The sequence below is a fragment of the Pagrus pagrus genome (assembly GCF_965226575.1).
Source record: "Pagrus pagrus genome assembly, chromosome: 3".
NCBI classification, from domain to species: Eukaryota; Metazoa; Chordata; class Actinopteri; order Spariformes; family Sparidae; genus Pagrus; species Pagrus pagrus.
The window spans coordinates 9,011,821-9,036,307 of NC_140187.1; the positions used below are offsets into that span (position 1 = coordinate 9,011,821).

The following is a 24,487-nucleotide window of genomic DNA, read 5'->3' on the forward strand; positions in this document are numbered from 1 at the left end:
GTACAAGTCTCAATGTTTTGATCTGCATTTCCGTGTGAAACCTCATTAGAGCATCCGTAAACATACAACTCCTACACTTGACGATTTATTGCTTGAATTATTCATCATTATGTCAAAATGTAAATAAATCCTACATTCAACAACAATCTGTCTTACTTGCGTCGCTTTAACCTAAATTAATCACTCGCATTTCACATGCACTCTATTAACTCTGAGGCTATATTTACACACTGCCGTGCTTTGAGAAAATGCTAACAACAGCTTGCTAACACTCAAAATATAAATAATTGGTAACTCTTATATTAAGGACTCCAAAATCAAATTTCTATTCTTATAAATAGGACCTTTTAAAGAAAATATAACCTCCTTGGTGGAGGTAATAAGGTCTTTATAAATAGATGCTTATTAACAATTATATGACTATATAAGTGTTTATAATAGCATAATAAACACGTTATTGTTAGATTATAAGACATTCTGAAGCCCCTAAAAAAGAACAATTTATATACACTTGAGAATGTATTTCAAAACTTTATGAGTTTCTCATAATTGTTTACAACAGTGTTACAAACTTTTATTGAGTTTGACTAACTTGCCCATTATGTCATTGTTATGCCATACTAGGTTTTTGTTGCTTTATTGAAATTAATACACACTTTATTATGCATTTATTAGCAGTTCACTATGGACTTTTTAACAGTTAACTATGCTTTTTGCAACTACCAGATCTTTAGCAGGAACCATGCCTTGTAATAGGTCCTCGACCAAAGCGGTGGAGAACTGACGTAACCATCCTTGAGTGACGAAGGAACAAACAAACAAACAGACACAGTAACAAGGCCTGTTTACAATTTCTGTGCTCCAGGATGTCAATACCCAGACTCAGGCAATGGCCTTGTCTCTGCAAAGATTTATTGTTGCATTCAGGTGCAATCCAACCATTCATCGTTCTGTAACAACAAATATAAACCCATGCTCGCCTGAAGAAATATAACAATTATCAAGTCCTGAAATGTCGTACAGTATGTCTAAGATGTTCGCTTTAGTATACATGAAAATGATAAAGTAATTATATGCCTGTATTTCATGTTTTCTTGACTACACTTAAGTGGTACCTGACCTTATAGGTACTTGTTTGTTGTGTGTGATCACATTCAGTTTACCTTCAGCTCTGCGAGGCATTTATTGTGCCTTTCCATTTTGTAACTTCACGTGCAGGTCAATGCTTCCGCTTTGCCAACTGTCACATGGCTTCAAATATCTTTTTTACTGCCAACATGTGTTTGCACACTTTCACATGATATTGCGTGTCTATTATGGAAAGTCATAAATAATCCAATTGCATGTGCAACCTTGCCAACAACTGTGCATCTTCCTGTGTAAAGTCACAGGACACACTAATATCAGTAGCTGCGTGGCATCCTGTTACTATCGACACAACTCTTTACTGGGAGTTTATAGTAGAAGGCTTTGACATTTAAAAGCCTCTTCACACATGCCAATAGTACTTATAGACGCTAAGAATATAACATTACAAGTACTGTTGCTGTTTAATATGCAGTAGAAAAGAGGTAAAATGAAAAGACACCTTCCTTAAACAACAAATAAACATGGATGCTTTAAATGGTTTTTTCCCACTAGACCAGAAAGTTTTAGCCATTTTAATGTAGTTTAACTATAGTAACTATTTATACTATTGATTAGGTTGATTGAACAGTGTATTTTCCTATGATGGTTGCCAACACACAGATGGGGTTACCTTTGTCCATGTCACATTGGGTTGTGTAATGTCAGGTTGTTTTGTCATTGTTTTGCAGTGAAGAATTCAAAGCACCTGACTTCAATGACCTCTTGCAATAAATGCCTTCAAGAACATCAAGCCTCTCATATCAGCTTCCCATGCCTGAGAACAGTCACAGTGCCTGAGCCACGCATCCGCTTTTATTACACGGCTTGAAATATCCACACACATACACAATCGTGCTCAAAGTGAACATAGTTCTGTTATTACTAACACCACAATAACTGGGTTGTGGTTTAAAGTTGCAGCAACCCAGACTCCATGAGGCATCCCAATGACTTCTCACATGAAAGTCAATATCCTCAAGGTGGTCCGGGTGTATGACAGATATTTCTAATTTTAAAAATTACTAGCAAAAAAATCCAACTCGATCTAAAGGTTATTTTCTTTTTCTCATAAGGCTGATGCGTCTCTAAGAGCTACCTTTCAGCCTGACGTGCTCATATTTTCCCAAACCCCTAATCGGAAAAATATGTTTGGTGATTCGATTCATCCTCATACACTATTTTTTTTCAGCCATCTATTCAAACAACTATCTCACAGTATGGTTTGTTCACATTTGGTTGTAACTGGCAGGTTAATTAAATGTAGACCGCATAGCCATGTGGTTAATAAAACCCAAATTAAATACTAGAGGACCTGCAATGTATCACCTGCAGAGCATGTGGTGGGATGTGTTAGTGTTTTTTCAGTTTGTCTCCATACATTATCATGTTAAGAGTGAGGCTGGTTCTTTTACAGAATACCCTGAGTCATAAGATAGATGAAAAAGCCCTCTGCTGAACCAAATTTCCATTTAAATTAGTTTTAGACGAAACCCTCGTCTTTGTGCCTAATAACACTTACAGGACACCATCAAGCACATCCGGTACTTAGCTTTAAATGGGTTATAGCCGCTTTACAAAAGTATGGCCTTTATTACTTGACAGATTGTTTTTGGCGATCACCTGAAATGAGAAAGAAAATGCTTTTGCTTTTTTTATGTCGAGGTTCTAGAAAAATGTGCATAGACAAGATGAGACAGGCATCAAACTGATTAAACACACGTCTGTGAAAAGTAAGCTGTTGTTTCAATGTATTTTCAATTAGTTGTTGCTTGTTTGTGGATTTAAAGACAGACCTGCCTAGTGCCGTAAAACGCCTCAATGATTTGATCTGTATTTCTACTTGAAACCTGTAAAACACAAGTTGAGGCTGTAAAATTACAACTGGTATCTCATTAAACACACAATTCCCACATTAAAGACTCAAGTAATATGTTAACTCCAAGATGACTATAAATGATGTAACATTATCTCATCTTAAAAGACAAGTGCGACACATCTCACGATTTATAAGATAACTCTTCTTCCAAGGATCCTGGGCACACACTGTTACCACTGTATAATGTTTAAAGACGCTATTCAAGACATCCAATAAACACTCTATTTTTAGTCGGTGTCAATAGGAGTCATTAGTGCATCTAAATATTAATATAAGGTTTTGTTGTTCTCGTAATTTCATAAGAGTGTCAACGCGAGCATACTTGGCTGTCAACACTTCTGCTCTGAGCACAACTTTGTTCTTACTTTCACCACCTCCGTCCCAGCGTCGCAACACACACTGACATAACTGTCAAATCTAACAGCCATAAGAAAGATGAAACACTAAGTAAAATAAATTGCACCTGGCTTCCAGATTTCTCTTGCTAAAATGGAAGTGAGCGCTTTCTGCAAAAGTTGTAAATGATTACATGAAAGGATCAGGATATTAACTATGTGGAGAAACTGTTATAAAACAAAGTCAACTCAAAAGGAAAAATTCACACAAAAATCAAAGCGGACGAGAGAGAATCTACTTATTACAAGCATTGACGGAAAATACATATCACTTAGATCACCCCTGCAGAAGCTCCACAGTCCCAGCCCTGGTCATCCCATCAAAGCATGTAGCCATCCTTGGCTTTCCCTCCTCCCCCTTGCTAGAGGTTTTGATTTATGCCAAAAACAAAAAAGCAATCCCCTTTCTTGGCATGGCACCATGTCCGACAACGTGGGTGCTTGTCGCGGAGTCATTCTGCATTCCTCTAAGGATTTAATAGCTTGAGGACCAGGGAGGCAACACTCAAATATCAGACTGGGAAGCAGCACTGCTCAAGAGGAGAGCCAGGAGAATTGAGGTAAGTTCATCATTCATCTTAACATACTGCACCACTTTTAGTTGGAGGTGTTAAGTATTTACAGTTGGCTAAAGTCTTTAACACTAATCTAGTCCAAAGATATCACTAAGTTAATGTGGCAAACAGTGGAAAATATTTGCCTATTAACACAACCGAGCTACCTTTTTCTATGGTATGTACATGCATGTTTTTTACATTCATTCACATTCATATTTCTTAAAGCGTTGTAGGACGGCGTCTAGATTTTACTGCTCTAATTTTGACTCAAATGTATATTTTTTAAATAAATTGTATTACTGTTAGGGTTAAGGTTTGTGCAAATTAAAATCAGAAGTAGTAAAGTTATCGAAGTCATATCGTGGAGGGGAAAAAAATTAAAATATATGATCACGTACTTCCAATAGCAATAACAGCTTCTTACAGCAGTTCAAATTAATGGCAAATGTTTGTGTAGTCACCAGATCTTAATCACACTTATATTGGTAAGTAGGCAAATCAAAATAGTTCACGAATATTCACAATTCTATCCATATGTTCCACCCCCCACAGATGGTTTTTTAACAAACATATAAGCTATACAAAAACCACTAACGACGACTAGTCAACTTTTCAGGAGCATCCTCCTTCTTTCATTCTTATATTTACCACAACACTGCAAAGTTTCTTCTTCGCACGTTCACTTGCTCCTCCAGTTTTACAGCAACTGAAAAAGATGCATTGCAAATAATAAAACGTCTCTGCACGAAGGCAAAAAGCGAGCTTGGTAATAATCCAATTTAAGCAAACCTGCAACTCTCGACATCTACTCCATAGATAGCAACACGCTTTCTGAACATGCCCTTAGAAGTGTCTCCCTTTCATCATTTTTATGATGCGCTCCGTCTCTTGAGTATACCGTCCCGTGCTGTATTTCAGCACTGGTCGCATAAGCAGCTGGTGGCGTTAACAGCAGCATGCAACACAGACCACATGGAACCCATAAAAACCAACTCTCTCAGCAAGAAAGGCCGTTTGCTCGGAGTGAAGCTCAAAATGTGTATTTAGCACAAAAATGAAATTTGTAGTCGTGTAAAGTGCTCAGCATATTTAGCATTTACTGTACACAGTTGCAGCATATTTAGCACAACAACACAGAACTACTTGAAACATGACATTATTTAAAACCTGATTTACTTGCTATATATACAAACTTAAAAACTATCACATATAAAGAGACAGGGAGTAATAAAGATAGATTAAATATCTCTTTTTGTGCCCCAGAACACCAGAATAAGGTAATCTCAAGTGTTTAAACTTGCTATACTGAGCAGGTTTAACTGTGGTATGACTCACTGGTCATGTCAACAGTGATTTACAAGCATATTAAGATGTACAAGATGGGATGTTCACAGTTTTATGTGGCATGTGACATATCGGATGACAATCCAGTTTTCTCGTCTTCCAACAGCCGTGGACCATCGACACCCTAGAATATCACGCGCCTATAATGGGTGTTGCTACGTTTGTGCAAATACTTTACATGAGAAAGGTTAGTGGTAGTCAATCATATCCTAAAGTAAAGTTCAATGTGTTGACTTTGTCAACAACACTGTGGCAGCAGTTTTTCAACAGTTCTCGAGAGCATTTAATCATGATTATCAATCTCACGTCGTGGTTCATTCAGATTCATTTTTCTCTTATAGTATAGCTGACAATATGCTGGTAGAACTTAGAAACGGTTAACAGCTCGAATAAAATGATTAATTATTCCATTAAAATGTCTATGTTGGAAAGATGCAAAGTTGAGGTCTTATGCTTGACTTAAGCGCTGAAAGAGCACTGGCAGGAAGATGCACTACGTTATTGGTGATGGCAGCAACTATATAGATCTCAAAAGTCAGTGAGTTATTCAGTCGGTCTGTCAGCAAGTGTATGTTTGTTTGCTGATTCACCTTAAAAGTAAGGAGCTTTACAGCCTCAGGTGACTACTGCACTGCATTTACACCCGCTATGACTGCTAAATCAGAGATGCATAACTCAGCTCATGTAAAATGCACAAACCCATGATGCATCTCCTCTAGCGTGTATGTGCTGACACATCAAACAGTCTGGTTCAGTGGGGTATTCTAAGTTTAGAGCATATAGTGACGATCAACAGGGCTGTAGTTCAAACTGGTCTTGTGACAAGGAGCAAAGAAAAAGTTACAAAGTTCAGACAGCATCAGTGGTATTTAGTTTTAGGACATATTTTCCCGATCAATTTTTCACATTTACTCTCAGCAATGCAGCTGAGAAGGTATGCCCAGTCTGTTTCAATCTATTTTTCAATCAGACAGTTACAAATACACAGTATGTATGTGTGCAGTGTTGATGTTAGTGGTTGGTGGAGATTAAAATCAATATTTGGGAACACGATCATGTCTCCACCAAAGCTATTAAGTACAGACCTGGTACAACAAACAGTCCAGGGAATAACAGTACAATCTTGCAGCTGTATCAGAACATATATTCTAGCTCACACAGTCACCTTTGCAACAAAACCTGCAGTGTGATTAATATGTAAATCCCTGAATGATGCAATAGAAAATGGCTTGAGAAAGATTTTTAAACAAATTACTGCAGCTCAATTCATCAAAAGTTTTAATTTGTTTCTCTGTTTTATTCTATATCAGTCTTGATAATATCAACCATATTACCTAAAGATTATGGCACCTGACGTGTAACAATCTGCATTACTTTACGTGTATTAATCACTTTATTAATCGGCCATATGTGAGCATATTGTAACGTGACATGAAAAATTACACCCTCCTCCGTCTCTCTCGATTGCCTATTCAAGCCTATACACGATTTGTTTAACTTGTTTAATGCTGAATTTTTGAAAGTTAGTCACAGAAATATAAACTGTTGATTTACCTCGCAACGTTACATTTAAGAGCATTTTATTGAAGTTATATCCGTAAATAATATAACAGATAATTGGGGTGAAGATGATGATGACAACAAAGTACTAAGGTCATGATGTCTCTCTGTAAATAAAAGAAATATACACAGTGAAATATATAATCCTCTTATTGTAAATAACTTTACAATAAAAGGATTAAGTCAAATACTGTTACAACAGACGTAGAATGTATACATTGTATTTTGATGCATGGTATTGGTATAAAGTAACTTTCAGTACTGCAATGATGAAGTGCAACAAGCAGATATTGGAGAGATCCAACTTCTTTTTTTTCTAGTCGGTACAATTGTGTGTGTCAGTCATGTGAAGTTAATTTATTCCTTGCATATAGTTGTCTTTCTAAACAAATATTAGCATATCTGTAAATCCCCTTAAGCCTCAGCAACACTGATTCCATTTCAATTAATGTGCCGTCGGTCTATTTTTGTGAAGTGACATTTGCCATTCTAAGTTTAGCAATCATGTGGGTAATGAAAGATTGCTATGTTCTAGTGGAGACCCCTGCTGTTGATGGAACTGACAGATCATAAAGAGGTTCATTTGATAAGCATGTAGTCATTCGAACATCAAGCCAGCATGCTGCGGCTTAAGATGACAACAAACACCCTGCGGTAAGGATAGTTGGAGCTGGAAATTCCATCATGAGGTTGAGCTGAAATTCTACACTCCAGTTTTAATTTCAAGGATTTTATTTTTGGGGAATGTGATAAACCTCAGCACGCAAGACGATCACGTTTTGTGTCTTTTACTGTATACTGAGAGTCTGAGTCACAATCACGGCCAATGGCTATGTTTGGCAGAGGCGTTTTTACAACAAAAAGCATTTTCTCGACCATAATAGTTTTTTTAATTTTGTAACGTATGTGCCTGTGGAGAAGTTCTGACTTAATTTTGAATTATTCTGTTCAAATAATCACCCCCTCCAGGATCTTGTGATCTTCCACATAAGAACATTTTACACAAATGTATCTAATCCTAAAATTACTCAAGGAGGTTTGCATTTGTTCTATAATCTTGTAGTTCAACTCAAAAATTAAGTCTTGAGTTGTTCAACACCACAGGGGCCTTCTTGCCATTAATTGAGGCTCTCAGTGAATTAAATACAATCTTTACCATTTACTCCTGCAAATTTGAAATAATAAATCCATTATCTATTGCAGTTAGGAAATTCCTGCTGAATCTATCCAGGAATCCAAGGACCCAAGATGTTAAGACGATCAGTCGTGACGGATGGGACGGCCACTGGCCAGGGTAAGCAATTAAGTGGGATATCTTTTTCTACAGGAGTGAATAAAGAAGAATATCAAGCTAGTGTGAATGTACAACATCTCAACAGTTTATGTTTGTTCTTTTATTCAAATCTATGAAGATCTGTTTGCAACACAGAGGTGACAAGTCACCAAAGAAAACCAGTAACTTCAACCCAGGGAGCAAACTGAGATATCCTCTGATTGGATGAGTGGATTCTATTAAGTCTTAAATCAAAAGGAAACTTTTCACTTTGTTTTAGAAAATGGAGACAGAAGGTATATAATTTATTCACCTTACGTAAATATCGAGTTCGTTTTGGAATAAAGCTGGCCTTACCTAAATCCAAGAAGAAATATGTCCTAAACACACTGAACACAAAGCTTTCCTCTGATAGTGTGATCTTCTTAACAGACTCTGACAAACTAATAATAAGATGAAACATTTCCAAGTCAGTGTCAAACAGGATTGACAGAACGAGGTCGACGAGATCTATTTGTGAATGAATCTGAAGGTAATGATGAATATATCAAATGTGTATTTTTAAGTCTCTCTGACACCTCAGATGATGAATTACTTGCTGTTATCACAGAAACATATCAGCCACAAAGATCTCAGCTGTCTTTTGCTGTAATACTGTTAAAATCAGCTTGTTCAGAAAGTTCAAGGCCTCAATTTATCCATTAACAACCATACTTAGACTTTACAACCGTATGAACACATAGTCTATTCAAGGCTGGCGGGAGCTCATAAAGAGTTAGACATATGTACATTGCAGACTGATTACAACACCACATATGAGGAGTAGATCAACAACATGGGCTTGACGCACATATGCACAGTTACAGTGTATATATCCTGTTGAATTATACTGCAATCTGACATTCGAAATGTTTTAAAAATTGCTGAAAATATTACACTGTTTAACCTGTGCTTCCAAATCTTACAATTTAGCCGTTTAGTGTAGCTGCAAAAGCTGCTCTACTATTTTGTTTACTGTCCCCCCGTTTAATTATTTAAATCAAATCTATAATCCCATTTTAATGCCATGCTGACATGTGCTGTATATGCTCTTCAACGTGTGCCTTATCAGGTCCTGATGCAGAGAATGACCATGGTAAGCTTAGGGGACAAAGAGAGAGGCCGTCATCAGCTGTCTTTTTTCCCTCCTGACTGCTCACGAAGGCATGAAGAACTGATATGCAACCAATTAATTGATAAACTATATGAGCGCACATATGTTTTGTGCGTGGATATGTAGGTGCATCACTACATATCTGTTCTCAGGTTGATTTTCAGGCATGGACTCCCAAGGGCAAGGTTTCAAAAGATAAAGTTGTCAATGTACATATATTGAACATGTCACATACGCACAGCTGTAAAGGATAATAAACTGATACAGCGAGTAACAATAAACATTCTAATACGTTGTGTATTAGAATGTGTTTCAGCGTGATTTACATGGTTGATGAATGGATTAAAAAACAGCAACAGGTTTTTTGAGGGTTGGATGGTCATGTTCTCATTCTTCTCTTTTTTTAAGTGTTAAATGTATTGCCGCTGACATTTCATTTTCCAATGCCGACAGTGGGGATCAAGAAAAAATCTAGGGTCCCCGGGGTGATGATTACACAGTTTATCGAGACGCTGCCAGAGGGAAAGAGCCATCCAGACTTCACCCGCAAGCCGATTGCTTTGACCATCCAAGAGGGTAGGACTGATAGTATAAGAATAATTTCAACGTTAATATCACAAAATATTCCAACCTAAAATTTCCATGATTCTGCATAATGGATTAGCTCCATGACTTCTGTGCAATGGGCCAGTGGGAGCAGAGCTATGCCATTCAACACCCAGCCCTCTGTGTCAGTCAGATAAAATTAAACACACACTGACTTCAGTTTAATCCAGGAAAAGTGATCAGATTATCAAAAGTCTTTGCTGACATAATTTTTGCATTTGGCAAAATCTGTGGTCTTATAAAGGCATCAAGCATTCTATGTAATTACGGTTTATATTACAAGTCAGTAATCATACTAAATATCAGAAATATTTAAATACATATAGTTGCATCTGTTTAAAAAATAAAAAAGGAAGAACACGTGGTGACCTTGTCTATCTTTTCTTACAGGCAAATTCGCTTTTTTCAAAGCCATTGTCACTGGAGACCCTCAGCCAACCGTATCATGGAGCAGAAATAATGGAGATGTGTCTGATACGTCAAGATACCAGACTAAATATGATCCCAATTCCAATGAGCATACATTTGAGGCAAGTGATACGGGCTATCCAATCACAGTGATACCATACAGCAACATGCTGATATAAAGGAGTGGTAAAAATAGCACAGAGAAAAATAGATAAATAGGAAGAAAAGGAGAGGGGGAAAATAAGCAGCTATTTGATTACATTAATGTCTTCCGCCCCTCAGTGTGCTTTGCCACTTACTTTTTCTACAATAAGTGATTTTACTCATCCTCAGAGGAGAACACTCAACTAAGTCAGTTTGATGAAATGGGCTGGAGTGGACATGTCTACTCCCATATCCTGTCAACTCACTGCTACCAATCAAACTGCAAGAGCAGCCTGTAATTGTACCAGAGTATTTCAATGAAATTGGTCTGTCATATGTAAGATGTCACAGGGATACATATTATTTAACAATTACTGTTCTTTGGTCCCAAACAACTACAGACCTACCCATGTGGGTAATTTTGCAGCTGCCAGGAGGTAAATGGAAAGTTTGTTGAGAAGCTCAGCTAATTTGGAAAAACAGAAATTATGACTTGGTTATATATATATACATACACAGTATATATATATATATGAGTGAGTTTTGACAAAAGTCAAAACGTTTTCCAAAAGTAACGGATAAATGGTTGGAAAATTCAGCTTATTCCAATCCAAGTGGAGGTAGTATTAGAAACCAGAAAAAAAAAAAAAAACAGACCAAGCTTAGCACATTATCTACCTTTCTGATAATATCCACTTTGAACATCCAAATTAAAATCAAAACAACTTCACCAAATGGTGTCAATTATCTGGCACTTGAGCTGATCTGACAGGCCTGCCGGGGCACTTATCACATACGACAAAAGGTCTGGACACTGGTTTAAATCATTAAAATTAACCACAAAGCCAACAACTCTACTCACTGGCTCCGTTATATTTAGCATGTCTCTTATCTTCCAGATGCCAAATGTCCAACCAGATCAAGCTGACACCTATAAATGCTTTGCCATAAATGAATTTGGACAAGCCGTGGTCACAGTTGTTCTGAATGTTATTGAAGGTAAGGACCGTTTGCTTGCTACTGATATGTCAAATTAATGTAAGCAACATTATGCAGAGTGATGTAATCTGACATGGCAAACAGACTCAAGCGTCCTCCCAAATCTACTTCAAATTGAGCACACTTGGATCCAAATTGACACTTCACTACTTCAAATCCTGTTGTGTATTACACTCACCCAGTACTTACTGTATCACTCAGCAGTCCCTCTTGTATGTTAATTACATGATTATATTAATAATGTGAGCACCCTCTTCTGCTTTCAGTTGGCTTCAAAAAGAATAAAGCAATACAACAAGCAGCCGTGGCCACCGATCTGAATTTCAAAACGGTCCTAAAAAGGAAAAGGCAGGTTTGAGTCATATATGTTGATAGAGTTCTGTGTTCAATAGATTTCTGTAATTCTTCATCTACATGCACCTTGTTTCAATTTCCAGTAAGATCCGTCCGAAAGTTGAGCAACCTGAGAAAAAAGAGGGCGAGATTGATCCTAAATTTTGGGAGCTCTTGATTAGTGCTGACAAGAAAGAATATGAGAGAATCTGTTCAGAGTTTGGAGTGACTGACTTTCGCTGGATGCTCAAGAAACTGAATGAGATGAAGAAAGAAAGGGAAGAGGAACAAGCTCAGGTCTGTTATTTGTGCTGTTGAATATTGACGTCGACTACACGTGCTTAGATACAGTTCACTCCATTAATGTAAGACAGTTGTATAACTAATCTAATTTGAAATAATGCTCCTTTTCTTTCAATTTTGTTCTGTTTTTGTTCCAGTTTGTCAAAAACTTGTCCAACCTGAAACCTATTCAAGTCAATTCAGATGGCACTGCATCCTTCGAGATTGACATGGACCTTCTTGATCCAAGCAAATCCATATTCCTGTACAAGGTTAGTGCGAAAACACATTTCTAACTCTCCTACACAACACGTCAAGAAGTTGCCCAAATAATTGGTTTCATCCTTCAGGGTCCCTGAATTACAACAATTAATTTACTTTCAGCCAGTGGTTCAACATCACTGGGCACGTCTCCTTGTAAACTCATACCTCTGAGACTCCTTACAACACAACTCTTAGTGTATAGTATATACCAGAGCTTACTGCTTTGAGTACAGAACAATGTTCTGATGAACAATTTAACTTAACTTAGTGTTATTTCTCCAGCAGTCATCTTGCCGATTTGTTTTGCAAGCAAAGTTTGAAACATCCCAAAAGGAAATTATTCTGTATATTTCCCCCACAGGATGGTGTAATGGTTCCATATACAAAGGAGCTAGGAGATAAGATGAAGCACGGCCTAAAACAAGTGGGGAGAAAGTATATTTTCAGTATGAGGGACCTTATGCCAGATGATGCTGGACTGTACCAGCTGGATGTAGAGGATGTGACTATGTTTTCCACTGAATTTAAAAGTAAGTTTTACAGACAATATTTCCAATGCGTAACACTAACACAAAACAAATAAACATAACTGTGTTTTATACTTTTTATATTTCAGTCCCTATGGTGGATTTCTTGGTGAAACTTCAGGAGGTGAAGGCAACAGAGAGAGAAGATGCTGTTTTTGAGTGTGTTCTGTCAAATCCCTTCTCCAAGATTTTGTGGTTTGGCAAGAATTTACCGCTGGAACAAGGAGATAAATATGATATCGAGGTCTCAGAAGACAAACTCATTCATAGGCTGGTGGTCAAAGACTGCATGATAGTAGACAAAGGAATTTATTCGGCCTGTGCAGGAATAAAATCTTGTAATGCATGGCTGATTGTTGAAGGTAAGATATTATATTCTGCCAAAAGACTTACTGACAATATTTAAAGAATAAGCTCTTAAGTACGCACATTTTTTTTTTTTTTTTTCAATTCAGCTGATAAAGATGCACAAAAGGGCAAAAAAACTGCCAGGAAAACAACGAGGGCAGGCGGATCTGGGGTGGATCTGCAGAAGATTGCCCAGGAACAGCAAGTAAAATTAGAGCAGCAGAGAGAGGAAATCAAAGAACAGATTAAGGCTGTGAAAGAAGCTGCTGCAGCTGCACCACCACCTGAAACCCCTACAGCTCCTGCATCCACCAAGGCTCCAGCTGTGGCACCAAAGGCCCCTGAAACAAGTAAGAATGCTGACAACAAAGTTTATGAAAAAGTGTGTGGAAGAGGCTATATTGGCAAAATCTATTCAATGCCTGAAATTGAATTAAGACTAATACAAATGTGGTCATCAAACCTGTAATTCTTTTGATTCACTCATCGGTTGTGACATCTTAATTTGCATTGAAAAAAAGTTGCTATGATAATTCGTTGACATGGCAATCACTGACTTGTTTTGATGATTGCCCGCAATAGAAAAAGAACCAGCACCAGCATCACCGGTCGCGGAGGCAGCAAAAACTGGTAAGAAACCTGAATGGCTGTGACAACCTCTGCATGCATACACATGTTAATATGACAGCCAGTTGAAATATAACAGCGTTTCTTTTCCCTCATATTCTTCACTTTGATAAAAAAATATCTCTGGATCAAGTTTTTAAAATCATGCCGAGGACACTGTACTGTTTTGACTTTTGCTGCATTCGTGTGCTCGTCGGATGGTCCCATTTCCTGAGTTGGGAAGTCGTTCTTCTGACTACGGCATGTTCATGTGCGTCATGTCGGGATGTGGGAGCGTTTAAACATCATGTTGACAGCTGTTTCCAGTATTTGAGTGACAAGGAAGCGCAGAGGAAACTATACAATGACTATACAATACATGACTTTGGTAAAAGTTTCTTACCCAATGTATACTATGGTTCGGCATGTTTCAGCATCATATGACGTCAACTCAGCAACTTGTGTATCAAAATGTTCTTTGACTTTCTCAGGTGTTTTTCCGACTTGAGACGTTTTTCACATGAATTTTCTCAGTTGGAAAAACATTTGGACAGTTGGACAATTCCGACAGCAAGTGAACGCACGATTATTTTATGTTGTGTTGTCAGCTCATTATGCGATTGTCTGCCGCTATTATGTCAGGTTTTGTTTCGTATTACTAAGATTTACTGATACAATCAATATTCTTAAGATAGCTATAGACAAAGGTCGCTATGCTACCACACAGTCGCTTACTGTGGTCTGCACCTTTGCTGAATGATTAAATCTCAGTTTTGTGTTTTGGTTCATGATATTGTGTTCTCCAGTATGCTCAGAATCATGCGTTACTGTTTAAAGACTGCATCACATTTTCTTATCGAGATGTATCAGTGGGTAATTTACAAATAACTTGATTTCTGTTTAAGGCACCAAACCAGAGCCTTGCATCCATTTTTATAAAAGTTACATTCACTATTTTTCAAAGCATGCTGTAGTTTCTAAGATTTTTAGGATTGTTACCCACCACTGAATAAGAAGCCACTCATTTATTTCACTGCCATATGGACGTCTTCTTAGCACGCCTGTGTTAGGTGACCCATCTCCGCATTATGTCTGGTCTTATTGTTAATGCTGCATCCTAGTGTCTTTTTATGTGAAGACTGGTTAGAACAGTAAACAAAGAGGATCTTAACATAGATTACCTACAGCACTTAAAGAAACATTATGTAGAAATTGGCAATTTGTCAGACGTAATGTAGGCGCTAACTACAAACAAAACTCATTACGTCAAAACAATGTTATGACTAACTGAAGGTACTTAGTGCAGAAAGAAGCGTTATGGGGGCGGAGTGACTGAGACAGAGACACCATTCACCCTATTACAAGACATTGAACCATCAAAAAGATTTTGAAGCTGTTATCTTAAGGTAAAACAGTTACATAATTTTGCTTTAATGTAAGGTCTCTGCCTCTTTTCACAGTTCCCTTCAGAAACAATAAAGATGTTCAAAAATAGTCTTAATAATTTTCTGTCCAGTATTTCAACACAAAAGTTCAAACCACTAAAAAGACATCATCTCTTCCCCCTCACTGAGCATTTGAGAGAATATGAATATGAATATATGAGGTGCCCTGAACCATAACCAACCCTCCATAACTGCTGTTCTGAAAAAGATAACTATTCACCACAGCCTCACATACCACACCCATCATTTTAAAAGAAAAAAGTGGAGCTGATTCTAATTAAGTTTGTTTCATTTCTATACGTTCAGACCTACAGACGATATTATTGGACTCCAAAGCACAACGATTCTGGAAGCAATTATATTACCGGTGAGGGGCATAACTTTGGCAGGTAGCTAAAGCTTGTAGATAACTTTCTTACACTTCAGCACCCTTTATCAAATAGTGCATTAAGGCAAACTGTTAAAATTTGAACCTCATAACTTTGAACAGTCGTACCAAAACAGTCCTTTAAACATAAAACTGCACTTAAGGATTAATAACACACTTACACAAACATCATAGGAGTAAGCTCATAAGGCACATGAGCACAAGCTTATATGTTCCTCACAACTTGTAAGGGACACCACAAGTTATTTTCAGATGATTATCCTAAAAGGAAGCAATCATCATTTAAACGTGATGCATTAAAATACATTTGTCTTTGGAGTGAAGATATAAAGAAATAATTGAATTTCAGGTTCATTGTTGACATTTAAATGGTAGACTGTTTTTGTCAAAAAAAAATGTATATCTATAAAACAGTATCATGTATCTATCAAGGAAAGTATAGGTCTGGCTTTCAACCACAGACTAATCTTATAAGGGTTTAAAAAAGAGACACCACCAACTCGTCTTTCTGTAAGTAGGAATATAGCTGCAACACTATGGCATGCTTTGAAAAATGGAAAATTGAAGTAGTTTCACACTAGATTTCATACTGTCTGTGACCTATCGCTGATATGTCAGTCAGACAAATCATCAGAAGCAGCAGCTGGAGACTCGGGGAGTGGTAAGAGAGACAGTAGTGCATATTAAATTGAGAAGTGAATTTACTAAATCAAATGACTTACTCTCATTATTGCTGTTAGGCCACTCAGCCAAGGAAGCCACTGGTGGTGAAAAGCTTGATCAACCACTTGCAGATGCAAGAGGCGGTATGCCAGATATTAAATGCTGAAAGCATAATAGTAACATAGATATTAATAGACTAATAAAATAACTTTTTATTTGCTGTAGTAGAACAATAGAGTTTTTAAATTAACAAATCAAAATGTCCACCAATAACAATCACTTATCATATTCCCTTTAACAGCCTTCTTCTTTAAAGCTACCAATTAAATTTCTCCTTTAAAGGCAGAATGAGTAGGATCTTCCCTAAATCTATGCCTGCATTTTCTTATTTTGCTGTTTGGGACATTGGGCCTTTGGACAGTCGCTGTATTGCCCCCAGCAAATAACGGCATGCTGGGTATGAGGGGGGGGGGGGGTTCTCCATAAATACATAGCGACCGGGCGCCAGACTGTAAGCATGCATCTTAGAGCACCCATTGAGCCAGGGAGAAGGGGGCCAACTTTGAATGTGGTTTTTACAAACTCAACCAAAATATCTTACTCATTCTGCCTTCTGTCAAATGCCGCTTCATGTATGCAAAGGTGTGAAATAACACAACAGGGATTTATTATAACCTGCATGTGTGAACACCAATTTTGGTGTAATACTGGTCCAAAGACTCTCACTGTTCAAATTTGTTCATGTCTTCTTAGAAAGTCTTGTGAGCCTGCCTGGTTTTTGATAACATTTGCAAAGCTTTATGTTCGCCAGTTGTCATTGTGCTTGCTTTTGATATTGTGAAGTTGCTTTCTTACGAATGTTTGTCACTAAATTTCAAACTAGATCAACACTTATCTTACATGTGAACCATGCACTGTAGTGTGCACCACATTTATTAAAAAAACAATGGAAGGTAGGGTGAAGTTTTGTAGTCCACAAAAGCTTTCTGGAGCCGTTAAAAAGTAGCTGTTACAAACGTAAAAATAAATAAAAAAATACATTTTAAACAACAAGGTTCGTGGAATGGGTAAAATGGTTCCATACAGCTTGTCTGGAGGCCCAGAGATCCCAAATTGATGTATATGTTATTAACACCTTTTTCAAAGTTGAAATCTTCAATGTAGCTGCTAAGCTAAAAGCGTTAGCATTCAACCCTGTCTGAAGTGGGTGCATAGAGCTCGACTGTATATCGCATTTTGCTTTTTCGATCCCATCTTCTTCAGTTTTTTACGAGTGTTACAGTTCTGTTTTGCTGTCAAGAAATGTTTTGTGGACTACAACATTTTACCTGACTTCCTGTTGGCATGGGGGAGACTAAAATGACTGATTTTCATTTTTGGGTGAACTTTTCCTTTAAGTTATGATCACACTCATAATTCCTTCCCTACTTTTCAAAGCCTAACACTAGCCTTTCTCTTTAAGCTACACTATGACATTATTCTCAGGAAGACATTGATATTCATTAACCATATAACTACTTAATCTCAAGCATAGTAATGAGTAGAAAATAGAAGCATGTGTGCAGGTAATTAATTTATTCTGTACTTTGATTCAGTATACATATAGACCTAGACTGAAAGCTGCTGCACATGAATATGCAAAGTGGAGAGTAACTTTCTTTTATTTTGCTCAGAGCCTGGAATTACCTGTGGACTCTCTGATATTTATGCTCTTCATGGAAAGCCTGAAGAATTAAATGTGACGATGAATGTCGACAATGACGGCACCTGGTTCAAAGATGGAGAGCAGGTAAAGCCCATGAATTAGCAAATTTCCTACATACTTAAAATATGTATTTGTACGAAAAGCCTTTCATTTTCAACATTATAAACAACCAACTTAAAGGTATAGTTGGTAATCCTGTTCAGAAACACTTTTTGTTATACTGGGTGAAATGGTCTTCCCACCCTGAGAGTAGTCCATACATAATGTGTTCAAAAAAAAGGAACGAAATAAATCGGACCTCTGTGGCAGCTGCAGGCCTGTAAAAACTCTGACCAATCCCTCCCTCTCGGTCCGAGTTGAAAGAACCAATCAGATGCCTTCATGTCTTGTCCTGCCTGCACCCCCCTCTGTCCCCACCTCCTCCCTGCGCGCACTCATCACGTGTCACGTGTTGCCGGATATATTCAGCACACTGCATATGGAGTTAGCAGGAGATACACACTCCAGGGTCAGAGGTGGCGGTAATGCACACCTAACAGTTGTTTGCCAACAGCCATAAAACAACAGCAGAAGAAGAAGAGTTAGCACAGTTAGCAAGAGACAACAATGGCAGAGAAAATGCAGCCAAAAGTAGCACTTCCAGAAGTGATGCAGAGGTTGCTGTCTTTCTGTTGGACAGGTAATTATTTGTTTTGCCTCGGGGGGATTTGTTATTTTCATGAAATATTTAACGTTAGCCAACTTAGCTACTTTTGTAGCTTGTATTAGCCCAATGCTAACGGCTCTCCTCTGCCCTGCTGACGGACTGTCTGATGCGCGTTCAAGTTTGTGGGGGCGGGGCTTTGGACGGCGCACTGATGGGAGGAGGAGAAGGGGGTGGAGCTTAGAGGAGGTGCCACTTTCAAATCTTGCTAGCTCTCCAACATTACCAACTATACCTTTAAGTAAAAACTAACAAATAGTCTTGTGTCTTGAGATGGGAGATCTTCTTTCTGCCAACTGAGTAATGTAAAACAGAACTAGAGTTCATTTCCATTTTCATTTCACTTTTGATTTGCTAGTTAAACTCAGGTGCTGGGGTCACCATAACCAAAGATGGAACCTCTCACAAGCTGTCAATTCGAAGCTGCAGAGATGATGACTCTGGAGTTTATCGTTTTGAATCAGGGGATCTAAGTACACAAGGAAAGGTCACTGTTGGAGGTATAATTTGCTCCTCTCTATTATAGATCAAACAGTACATTAAATGATACAACAGTTACTGTGTATTCAACTGAAATAAAACTGTTTTTCACAGGTGTACCTGAATTTGACCCGGACGACCTTCACAAGTTCTCCAAACCTGTGATCGTAAGAGTCGGCCAGAACGCTGCTTTCAAGATGCCCTTTGCTCCTCAGGAGTCTATGGTGGTCAGTTGGTTTAAAGATGGCACTGAACTCAAAGACGGAGGAGGAATTAAGATAGTGAGGGAGCCCAATCACAGCCGGCTGCTGCTCAAAGACTGCCTGCGGACAGACGCAGGGGAAATAAAGATACAACTGAAAAACCCATTTGGGGCTGTGGAGGCCACATCTCGGCTTATTGTGCTTGGTACAAAAAAATACAAAGACATCTAATGAGAAATGTGACAAATAATGAAAGATAAAAACATGAAATTATCAAAATTCATGGCCATGTACAAAACTTCCACCTTACAAAGCATCACATTTTGAAATTTAAAACCTTGTTTTTGTAACAGATCGGCCAGGACCACCTGAGGGTCCCGTGGAGACTGTTGAAACCACTTCATCTATCATTGAGATTAAATGGAGCCCTCCCAAAGACGACGGCGGCTCCGCTGTCACCAACTATATCATAGAGCGGCAGCAGGCAGGGCAGAGTCTGTGGACGAAACTTGGGGATGTCTCAGCTGACAAGACCTCCTTCAGAGACAGGAATGTGACTCATGGAAAGAAATACAACTACCGCATCTACGCAGAAAACCCCGAGGGCCTCAGTGACTCCCTGGAGACAGCTGATAGCATTATGGCTGGCATAATGAGTGAGTGTAGAAAAAAGAAGTCTCATTTAGCATTCCTCAGCAAAACCCGTGTTAATCTCCCTCAGGTTGTAATAAATGAAAATGCCCCTGGAAAGGTTTTCTGATTGCTTCAAATCGTTTATCACCGACACTATTTAGTCACTGTAGAACACCCATCTTTTATCATTGCTGTAATAGCCGCTCTATCTCCGAGAGGAATAGTTTGCAATATCCTGCACTAACAACATGTAGATGTCCTTAATTTATTCCACGTCTTTAATTACCTCTTAATTATTAATAATGAGCTTACTTGATTAATTAGACATGTCATTCTGTAGTACTCTCCGGTCCACCTGGTGCTCCCAACGTGGTGAGTGCCTCCAAGACCTGCATCAACTTGACCTGGACCCCTCCAGAGGACGACAGAGGAGTACCGATCATTGGTTACCAGCTAGAGAAACGGAAGAAAGACATGAATCAGTGGATTGCCTTGAATGCAGTTAATGAACCAATTGAAGGTTGGTCAGGAACACTTACCGCATACTAAAGGAAAATTCGCTTCATTTTCATTCATTCTTTTTTTTCCTGGAATGCTATTAATCTTATTTTCAGGCGTGAGCTATGCAGTTAAGGATGTTACTGAAGGAGCCGAGTATGAGTTCAGGGTTTCAGCAATCAATGAGTCGGGAGCCGGAGATCTTAGCCCTCCCTCTGCAATGGTGTGTGCAAAGAATCCCAACAGTAAGTAGTGCACTTCCTTCATTGTGCATATAAACGATTTGTCCAGAGCAATGTTTGTCTGCCATCTGCATTTTATGTTTTATGTTTTCATCCAGTGAGACCTCGTTTTAAAGACCCAGAGGACTTCATTGTTGTCAGGGCTGGAAATTCTGTACGTGTCAAAGTTTGCTATGAGGTAGGAATATGCATAAAAGCTTGAAAGCATTACTGAGCTTCTCTTCCACGGTATGAATCCCAAATCTAGCTCTTTACTCAATTCTGTATTTTGTAACTTATACCCCCATTCCATCCATGTCATATTCCTGAGTGATGAGTTTGTGACATGACTGCATATACCTCACGCTTTATCTCTTTTATCCGATATTGATGTCTCCAGGCTGAACCTCCACCACAGATCACTTGGCTGAAGGATGATGAGCCAATATCCCCGTGGAGTCATGTCATCAATACAGAGGGAATGTCTCAGCTTGTTATACCCTCATCAAAGCGCTCGGATTCAGCCATTTACACGATCATAGCCAAAAACTCTGTGGGTGAGGCTTCATTCGACATTGAGGTTAGAGTCACAGGTAAGGACAAATAACAGGGTTTTAGACTATGATTAGAGCAGAAAAGCTGTGGAAACAGCAGTGATAAATTTGTCCTGAAACTACTGGTGGCAATTATTTTGTGCTGATATTAGCTGCATGTTGGCTTGACAATCCTCAGGTCTTTAAATGAGGCGTTCATCTGTAGGAGATTAATTTAATCGCTCAAATTGTGTTCCTCTGTCCAGGGGAGAACATCATTTATATCAACATTGGACAACATATAATTGGGTAACATTTCGCCAATTAAATTCAAATGACACACCAATGTATTGACAACCCAATGTCAAACCCTAATTAAAACTAAACAACATCCAAATGGAATGAGAAACATAATTCTTACCGTGTAACATGCAGTAATAGGATATGATTAAGTTATACTAGCTGTCAAATGCAAATGAAATCCTTGCAAAAACCCACAGAGGAGTGGAATATCTCTTGAGTAAGGTAAGATTGTGCAAGGTCTCAGTGCAGTCTCATTATAAAGAAACTAATGAAAGCTGCTCCAAATACGTGGTTAAACAGGACAAATGTTTAGAAACTGATCTTTCCTCTAACCAAGATACTCTGCATCTTATCATATTTCTTGCTAGATGAACCCAAGACTCCAGGGCCAGTTGAGCTGGAGCAAACAGTCCAGGGAAAGGTGGTGATATCATGGGCTCCCTCCCCAGACCAGGAGCTTGACGACCGTCTGTACTATGTGGTGTCTCAACATGACTCCAACATCAGAATGTGGAAGACAGTAGCAGACCGCCTCTTCACGAACACATACACAGCCATCAACATTAACGCCGGGACAGAGTACCATTTCCGGATCTACGCCAAGAATGATGTGGGCCTCTCGGATCCATCTCAGTCACCTACGTGGGGCGTCAACAGCAACAGAGGTGGGTTATTATAGCTGTGGCAGTTTAGTTATGTCAAGTTAATTCTCCAATTACCTGATTTGATTACCTGACTTTCAATTTTAAGGTCTCGATTAGATTTGAACGTTTTTTTGTTTTTTTTTATAGCACTGACGTCTATGCCACTGACTACTGCATCTGATTTTTTGAAGATCAACAGATCAGAAAAAAATACCACCCTTCAGGGATTGAACAATAAACAAAAAAAGGAAGAAATTCAGCTTCTTCTTTGGTTTTTCAAATCTTTCCCAAGTAAACCCTCAGTTCTTCCTCCATGAGTAAACCCTTTTTCCAAACAAATCAATAAAGGATCTCTGAAAAAGGAAATAAACCCAACATCTCCGAGGTTGAGTAAACTTTGGGTCCAGTCAGTTGGTGGTCTTCATAAGGTGTTATTGACATAACATCACAGTCCGTAGCATAGACTCATTGCACACAATCTATTATTTTAGATCTGGGTAATACAAGTGAATGTTTGAAATGTTGTGGATCTTTGTTGGTGTGATTATCATGTGACCTTAATGCTAATTTTAATCCTTACCCCCTTTGATTTGTCTTGAAGTCCAAATTACCTCAAATGGAGTTAATTCAACGGACGTTTGCTTTGAGAGGCCTCCATCCATCTTGGTCCCTCTGAAAGTCCACACACCACCTGAAGGTTACCGACTCTACATGACATGCGCTGTCCGAGGATGCCCTACACCCACTGTGTCCTGGTACCTGAACGATGTCTGCATCAACTCAGACAACAACTATTACATCACCAACTCATTTGGTGTGTGCTCCATGTACATTCTCAGAGTCCGATCGGAGGACAGCGGTGATTACAAAGTTGTTGCAGTAAACTCTCTTGGAAAGGCAGAGTGTTCAACAAAACTTACTGTTAAAGGTAATAAAGGTTTAACTTAAAAATCACAAGGATCCTTTTCAGAGTTACCTGTTTTGGTGTATTCTTATAACGATCATTTTTCTCTCTGCTTTTTCTCCACAGATTAAAATGACATGACAGCTTCATGCAACTTTTCCTCTTACGGAGATAAAATAAAGAAGTGGAATGGTTTTGTTTTTCTGTGTTGGCTGCATTCACAGCATGGGATACTTTTATGTGAAGTGCTGTTAAAACGATCAAATAAAAAATTGTCTGAATGCTAACTTATTTAATTTATTTGAAATGTGACTGATTTACAATTGTTACTCTGTCAACAGAAATAATAACCATGTAGCACGAGTGAAGTGACAAACTGTAGCACAAAGACATCTGTCTAATTTTCAAGCTCTTGTAACGACTGTAATAAATCAACAAACTGACAACGATGTGTAGTGTTCCTTTTTGTTCTTTACAAATGTTCTTCACTCACTTCGCTGACAGAAACCAACTATTTAAATCATTCAAGCAACAGATGTTTCCAGCATGTGTTTCCAGTAGCACATAGGTCCAATATCTTAGCAACAGAGTGCACATCGCAGTACTAGATAAAGCCTTTATAAACTGAGTGCATATGTTCTTTACATTTCCATACAGACACCTGAGCTATCCAGCAAATTGTCTATAAGAAAATCCTCGCCTGCAAAACCTTTATTAAGGCCTTTTTTATTTATACAGCCAAATGACCACTCAAGAGCTTTAAGTGTGCCAACTGTTCGTATAGAGCTCAAAGACTTGAACATACATTTCACTGACAAGGCCAACACATATAAAGTCCATACTGTACATACTATGACAGCTATGACACAGTCAATGCTGCAGAATTCAACCTTTTGACTAGCACATACCACCAAGATGCCCTTTTAATTTGATTGCATTAGACTCACTGACAAGGTTGAAATGATGCAGCGTTGTTCTTCCTATAATACTAGCACAGTTGTCAATATCCTTCTTTTATGTAAGAGTGCTTACCTCATTTCTTTTGCTAGGGTAGAAGGTGATATTTGAGTATATTCTTCACTAGTGTCATCAGGCTTTTCTTTCAGTTAAGTCACAGTCTCTTTTATAAGGGTCGGGGTGACTATTCAAACTGTCTTGATAAGTCACGCTTGTTTAACCTCTGACAATGTGAACCCAAAAACCCACTCACAGCAATGAGTCCAAAACACCCCCACGCCATGAGCACCCATCTTTTTATAATGCCACCACAGGTCCAGTGTGACTCACTGAATACCACAGACATGCTGTGAGAATTTCCGTTGACACTCTTGGAGGCTAATTGAACAGCCAATACATTTACA

At 38.4% G+C, this 24,487-nt stretch overlaps 1 protein-coding gene across 2 annotated transcripts; it reads left to right on the plus strand.

Annotated features, from left to right (window-relative positions):
* The first annotated feature begins 3,893 nt into the window (after positions 1-3,893).
* LOC311255328 (immunoglobulin-like and fibronectin type III domain-containing protein 1) lies at positions 3,894-23,572 on the plus strand. 2 transcript variants are annotated; one of them, XM_084349721.1, is made up of 24 exons: positions 3,894-3,959; positions 8,064-8,154; positions 9,740-9,862; positions 10,283-10,422; positions 11,344-11,443; positions 11,710-11,791; positions 11,881-12,073; positions 12,217-12,330; positions 12,684-12,852; positions 12,939-13,211; positions 13,305-13,547; positions 13,780-13,827; positions 16,377-16,442; positions 17,973-18,088; positions 19,066-19,207; positions 19,302-19,595; positions 19,744-20,046; positions 20,364-20,543; positions 20,638-20,766; positions 20,862-20,941; positions 21,143-21,335; positions 21,947-22,243; positions 22,824-23,150; positions 23,253-23,572. In XM_084349721.1, exons 2-24 carry the CDS (start codon positions 8,109-8,111, stop codon positions 23,255-23,257), a joined length of 3,663 nt encoding a protein of 1,220 aa, XP_084205847.1. In that variant the 5' UTR covers positions 3,894-3,959; positions 8,064-8,108; the 3' UTR covers positions 23,258-23,572. The 2 variants fall into 2 exon arrangements, with proteins under 2 accessions (XP_084205847.1, XP_084205846.1); XM_084349720.1 differs by lacking the exons at positions 3,894-3,959; positions 8,064-8,154; positions 9,740-9,862; ... (2 more) ...; positions 11,710-11,791; positions 16,377-16,442 and having other exon boundaries at positions 11,843-12,073.
* Positions 23,573-24,487: the final 915 nt, after the last annotated feature.

Coding starts and splice junctions, on each gene's coding strand:
- LOC311255328 (XM_084349721.1), top strand. CDS start 8,109: ATGTTAAGACGATCAGTCGTGACGGATGGGACGGCCACTGGCCAGG. Junction 10,423..11,343: donor CCAATGAGCATACATTTGAG/GCAAGTGATACG, acceptor CTTATCTTCCAG/ATGCCAAATGTCCAACCAGA. Junction 20,942..21,142: donor GTGTCAAAGTTTGCTATGAG/GTAGGAATATGC, acceptor TGATGTCTCCAG/GCTGAACCTCCACCACAGAT.